Source organism: Lathyrus oleraceus, chromosome 3 (genome assembly GCF_024323335.1).
Source record: "Lathyrus oleraceus cultivar Zhongwan6 chromosome 3, CAAS_Psat_ZW6_1.0, whole genome shotgun sequence".
NCBI lineage: Eukaryota > Viridiplantae > Streptophyta > Magnoliopsida > Fabales > Fabaceae > Lathyrus > Lathyrus oleraceus.
In genome coordinates this window covers 324,483,586-324,490,063 of record NC_066581.1, presented here as the reverse complement: position 1 = coordinate 324,490,063, position 6,478 = coordinate 324,483,586, and the positions used below count along the sequence as shown (strand labels likewise).

Sequence of the window (6,478 nt, the reverse complement as noted above, 5' to 3'; positions counted from 1 at the left end):
ATTAAGGACAAAAGTTTCCTCGTTTAATTTAGACAGTCTCTTATCTATTTTCCTTGTAAAACCAGGCTGGTAATTGTGTGATAAAATATTTAAGTAAGAAATACTTTAGAACAATCCAGAATATCATGGACCATTCTTTACCATTCACTGTTCTGAACAAATTCTGTTGCAAGAATGCATTCACCTCCCATGCAAAGTCCATCCATAACAGGGTACCATAAATTTCACTTGGTGCTCACTATGGTCCCTGATGCTGTCAAATGACACCATACAAGATTGTAAAGAAAAAATAATGAAAGGAGATTCAACCATATAGCTTCATGGATTTAAGCATCCCTATATTCATATATTTTTTGTTTGCATATAGTATAAATCACACTCCAAATAAGTACAGTAAAAGATATTGATAGACACAAATTACCAAAAAACACACTGCCGGAATAAAAGCCATTTGATCACAAGTTTACTGAAATAGGCAGAAGAGTACTTCACTGTGCCAACTTGAAAATAAAATCTTTATAATTGATTCATGTAACTAGGAATTTATTGCAAGTTGTATAAACCACTGATGTTTCTAAAAGTAAAGATTACTAACATCCGTCTAAAAGGTATTACTCTGAATAGTGTTTCCCAGTTCTGATAGATTTACAACCTACGTACAATTATCATTTCAGCTGCTGCACCCATGACGCCTATCCCTCCAACTTCCAAGAGGCTAAGAGCCAACTCATCTTCATTCAATCCTCTTAATCCCTTGCTCAGTCTCTTCAACAATTCCACATCAACTTCTTGGACCCACCTTGGAGTGCAACCCAGCATCAACTTCAAAAAACCTGACACATAGGCTTGCCAAGTAGCACGATGGCAACATAGTGATGCTTTCTTCTCCAGGATAGTTGCAAGGAATTCTAAATGCATCCCAATAACCAACGCCCGTTGGTTTGGTGGAACTGAGTAATGGTCAATACCCCAGGCAAATGCCGCACTAAGCATAACAAAATACGCCAGTGCATGGCCGCTAAGCTTAGCAACCAGAGCTCCAGGTTGTTCCCCGTTATGCTTCCACTTATTAGCTGATAAAAACCAGGAAGTAACGGTATCTATTATCAATGATTGAACCAATTTTTGACCACCTGATATCCAAATCAAAGAAGCCCCGAGTAATGCAGCATGCTTGGCACATGCCATGTATCTGAAAAAAGAAAACTGTCCACATTTCATTCCATTTTTGGTTTTCTTTATAGTGCCTTTAGATAACTCACTACGTACCAAGTCTCTAACTGAAAGCATTAGAATGGACATGATTTCTTTGTTCAAAAATGTGATATCTCCAATAGACCGGTACACTTTTAAGTAAAGAATCCCTGGAGCAACTGGAGAAACCCCACTGGCAACTTGGAAAGGAAGGCCATGACCAAGAAGAGCACCAACACCTCCATCATTACTCATAGATGTAGTGCCAAATCCAAGAGTGGATGTGAAGCAACTTTTTAGCAGTTGAACTACAGCATCTCTATTGTGGTGGAAGACAGTTCCGGAAGCACGGAGCACAAAGTAATCACTCCAACGCCTCACCTTTTGGATCCACAGAGAAGTTAATACGGGCATGCAGGGCCAGGGGCAACCAGAAGCAACGGCAGTAAGAACTGGGGCAATCAGGACAAGGAATCTCCCTCTGCCTTTGTCAAATTTGTATGTTATTGACAGGCTTACGAGAGCTGCCAAAGGCAAAGGAAGTTTAGCTGGAGAGTCTCCATCTGTTTACAGGGAATTTAGAATACTGTCAATATAACGGAGACCTACCCTTTAAACATACAATAACAATAACAATAACAACAACAACAAAAAAAAACTTAGTCCAACACAAGCATAATTGCCTGCATGAGTGCATAAAAATACAGCTAGTTGATTTATTTGTCAAAGACGAACCTCTTTAAGCGTATGGATCTTTGTAACAATGTCATTGAAGTTATTTTTAAAAAAAAATGTAATACTGAGATCAATTACCAACATCAAGGCTTGGTACATTAACACCTGTGTCTGCTAAAGTTTTCTTTATCTGTTGCTCAACAATGGATAAATTTGCAGCAGGGTTAGGCCAATCAACTCCATTCATGAAAGCTGGCTCCCATATGCCCCTTGTAACTTCGGCAGAAAAGTAGCTTGCAATGGCAACTAAAGATGCTGGTATAAAATCGGCTAGATCTTTGATGCCTTAGACAAAAAAATACATAAGTCAAATTACACAGCTAACCCAAACAAGTATAAGAAGAATCAGTATTAATAGTCCAGTATAGGTTTGACAAACATGTGGATTCAATATCAAGACAAATTTTAAGGAAAAAAATATTCCATCAGTAATAAAGAAGCATCATGGTTATCTATGACCAAATTTGTAATCGTGTGAATTATACTCAAAATTCAACTCATTACAACAGCAGTTTTGAAGATTTGCTAGCTTGTGAGACATATTAGATTCCCTGCATTCTCCTCTCTCTTTCCAGCTAGCATTTTTTATATAAACATACCAAAATAAATCAAAGGTATGAATTAAAGAAAGCACATCCAATGGCTTATAGACAACCACACCATGCAGTAACAACAGTAAATCCTGGTCAGCAAAAAGCCTGCATTTCATTGTTGGTCAATTATAGTGGGCAACGCCTCAATGTAGTGACATAACTTAAACCATGAAAGAGTAGTTAATAATTGAATACTATTTAAATAATGCAGATATAGTTTGTAAATATACTCTTAACATCTTCTAGAATATTTGTGTATTCATTTCTCAAGTATACTAATAATTGCATAGAATTTCCGTGATGCAAGGGTTCAGCATATCTCCTATGCCGTTACCTATCCTAACACTCATTTCTATTGTTTTCCGGCCACATCCACCACTGCTGCCGCCCAATCACTATCTCTTTCGAGCTTCCCAACGAGTGACCACCACCATCAGTCTTGTCTCCTTCCAATCGGCCCGTCCCTAGAAACTCGTTGTCATTCGCCTCCACACACACCGCCCTTATCTCTGCGCATTGATCTCACTTTCAAGTTTTGATGCACGGAAATAGTGTTCCAGTTCAATCAGCCCCTTTTTTCATCCGTTTGCACATTTTCTCTCCTTGGCAGCAATGGCATGCTCAGAGCCTCAGACAGTTATGATACTTTCAAACTTATCTGTCACTTGTCTCTTTGACTGTTGGACTTCTAAAGTCAAAGTATGGATGCTTAATCAAGAATATGAGGAGCATCTCACTACAAAAGCTGAAAGTGGCTAAACAATCAAAATGGATGAAGATTGATACTCAATTATGCAGTGTCATTAAGTACTTCCCTTCATAGTAAAATCAAACCGAACTTCATACTCATCTCACAAGTGAGTCGGTTTGGAGTCAGACTTAGAAACTTTACACTAATGACACAAGGTCTCTATGAAGTTTGTTACTGATTGATGACCATCATCAATTCGAAGATACGTGGCTTTATTTCTACTATAATGGTACGGTTCATAATACACTTCATGATTTTAATGACTACTCCTTCATGCCGTAAGTAATCCAGCTGAACAACAGTTAGTGTTCAACCCAAAGATAGAAAAAGGCGAAGCAACACTGTTGAATAAAACCCATTGGGTAGTGAATTGAACTTTGAAACTGATTAAAAGACACTGCTCCCAACACATTTTTGGTTTTATTATTCTGTAAAACTGGTTTGGCAATTTTATGTTTAAAATAAGCCAAGTAGAGAGTGAAGGAGAACAGGAACAAAATGCCTCCCTTTTCTACCTACAAATTCATTTGGAGCTTTGCATCTGTACTCCAATCTAGACGTCCTCACACCACATTTTGTGATAATCGTACATTTCAAAGCATCAATCCCTCATTATAATCCTAACTAACTCAATATAATTCAAGTTAAAAACAGGTAACAAGGCAAACCTGTTGACAATTCACGGGTAGAGATTCTTCCGTGCGCACAAGCATTAAGAGAAGCATCCAGCACATAGGGAACGGCTTCCAGGATATCCCAGGCAGGCACTGATAGTTTCATTAAAGCATCATCCAATGCAGACCCAGATCCAGACGAACCGTTGTTTCCTAAGGTCACCGGTATCAAAGGTTCGGAACCATCATCTAGCTTCCAAAACATCATACTTAGTAAAGCGTCAACAATCTGATAAACAGGCCCTCCTGGCAAAAGACCAGAGCGAATAGAAGCAATGCATTCTTGGTGTTGCTTATACCAAAAGTATAGTTTTGGAAAGGAATTCATAAATACAGATTTCTTAGGATAGTTTATAATTTTTGACAGTCTTTTGAGCTTTAGAATATCCTTTGTTGATCTTCCAAATGATGTTACTCTACAGTTTCGAACCAATAAAAGGTATTCAGGACTAAATAGAGATCCAAGTGGTGGATCTGCTGCATTGTTCCTTACTTGTTCAATGGGTAAAATATCAAACCGCCAGAATCTAAGCAAAAGAGTAAATGCATTAGAGAACACCTCATGAGGAGAGAGTTCTTCTGAGATTGCGATAGTCTGTGAGACATCAGGAACACATGAGCCAAAAACCTCACATATTAGCATTAGCCCTGCTGCAAGTAATGGAACCTGAAATGAAAAAAAAGTAGCAATATCAGCATCAGGAAATAAGGTACAAGCACCATCAGTTAGTTTTCTGCTGTGAAGCACCGATACATTAAAATCCCTACCGAATCGTATCCGACGATATGCCGATACGCTCCGATATGCCACCGATATGTATCGGAGGAGTATCCGAATTTATTTATTTAAAAAATCAAAATAAAAAACTCCGATACGGCGGCGATACTTCCAGATACTTGACTTATTAATTTTAGCAGATTTCTTTTAATAACTCTTTATTTCTTTATACTACTTTTCTAAAGGTCATTATTTAACAGCTATGTTTAATTCTTTCCTAATGCTTTACACTTTTCCAAAAAATAGTTTCAATTCCCATTATTTCTTGTAAATTCTCAATATTTGAAATTTATTCATATTAATAATAACTTTTATTAATGATAACTTTTATTTCGTTTTAATTTCCATGATGCATATTATTTATACAGTAACATTTTATTCTCAATATCGCAACATCCTTTTCTCTGTGCAACTCTTGAAGTTGCACCGCTGTGTCTTAACAAACCAAATTTGGAAGCCACTATATTTAGTGATGATGGCGAAGGAGGAGAAGACATTGATACTATTCCAATATCTTAGATTTAATATTTTTCAGTAATATAGTAATGTATTAAAGTTCTGTTATGAGTATCTATGATTTAATTAAATATTTAATCTTAATTTTTATATACGTATCTTAAACGTATCGTATCTCTTGTATTATTTAATTAGTAACGTATCGTCGTGTCGAATACGTATCTTGTCCGTGCTTCATAGGTTTTCTGGCACAACACCCCTTCCTCCATCATTTTTTTTAAAAAATTCTCCAAACTTAAAAACTTAATTAATTGAAGAGCCTTCCTAGACTGCAAAACAAACACCTTAAAAATTGAAGAAAAGAAGGTAGTTGGCAATTACATGTTTAAGTCAGGGACTGATAAATAGAACATACCAAACCATGCAGGGAGAATATATGAACACAGTCTATAGATGAAATTCCAACAAGAAGGACATTTAAAAGTGGAGCTTGGCTGATCAAATGGCTTTCAGTCCCAGTGTGATTAGGCAGATCAACAGGTGAGAGCAACATTGTGATAAAAATAATAGTGTGTTCCTGTAAACAAAGATAACAACATAAACCTTAAAGCAAATAACAGGCAATTTAAAGAAAGGGGCCAGGACTTAGGAGCCACCAAAGAAGCTAAAGAAGTTGCTAGGTCAAACTGGCAGTCTGCTGAACCGAATAATTTCTCTAAGCCTTTCTGTTTAAGTTTGTTACATTTTGTGTTATACTTAGCATTTAGTTGTACTGTTTTAGAACTTGGATTGGGCCATATTCAACCATTACAAAACCTGCCTGTATGGTGTTGACTGCCCCCACTTATAAATTTATGTTGAGGCCTTATCCCATCCAACGTAGGACTCTTAACATTAACTAAAGCTCATGTCTCAAGAAAAAGGAATTTCCACGCCTATAACAAGAGTATCCAAATGTTAGGAGTATAGAATAGAGGGAAATTCAAGTAGTTATGAGTTGTTAGAGTCGCTAGTGGTCAGTTAGTTGAGTTGTTATAGAGAGTATGTGGATAAATAAGAAAACACTAAGGGTGGAGAGCATCTTTGAATATTGTCACTGTGAATAGAGTATTCTCAATTGTGAAAGGGAAACTATTGTTGAGGAGAGATTATCTCCAATTTCTCAATAAAATTGTTATTTCTTTGGAATCCAATTCTTGGGTTCCTAACAGCAAACCTTCAAGGATGAGGCTGATCATGCAGATAATCCTACTTTCTATATGATTAGGTGTATGCAACAATGACTAGGCCATGGGCT

General features: G+C 36.9%; 1 protein-coding gene across 3 annotated transcripts in view; it reads right to left on the bottom strand.

Annotated features, from left to right (window-relative positions):
• The window catches only part of LOC127127429 (mediator of RNA polymerase II transcription subunit 33A), a 32,953-nt gene that overhangs the window by 1,739 nt on the left and 24,736 nt on the right, over positions 1 to 6,478 (bottom strand). Inside the window, exons 9-13 of one of the 3 annotated variants that reach the window (XR_007805344.1) lie at positions 5,597 to 5,758; positions 3,942 to 4,614; positions 2,008 to 2,214; positions 596 to 1,757; positions 142 to 253 (exon numbers count right to left, since the gene is read on the bottom strand). Coding sequence is in view for 2 of the 3 variants with exons in the window: in XM_051056611.1 (XP_050912568.1) it covers positions 646 to 1,757; positions 2,008 to 2,214; positions 3,942 to 4,614; positions 5,597 to 5,758 (2,154 nt within the window). In the remaining variant the exon portion in view is untranslated. Of the gene's footprint in view, positions 1 to 141; positions 254 to 450; positions 1,758 to 2,007; positions 2,215 to 3,941; positions 4,615 to 5,596; positions 5,759 to 6,478 lie in introns of those variants that run through there. The other 2 variants (XM_051056612.1, XM_051056611.1) reach the window with 2 other exon arrangements.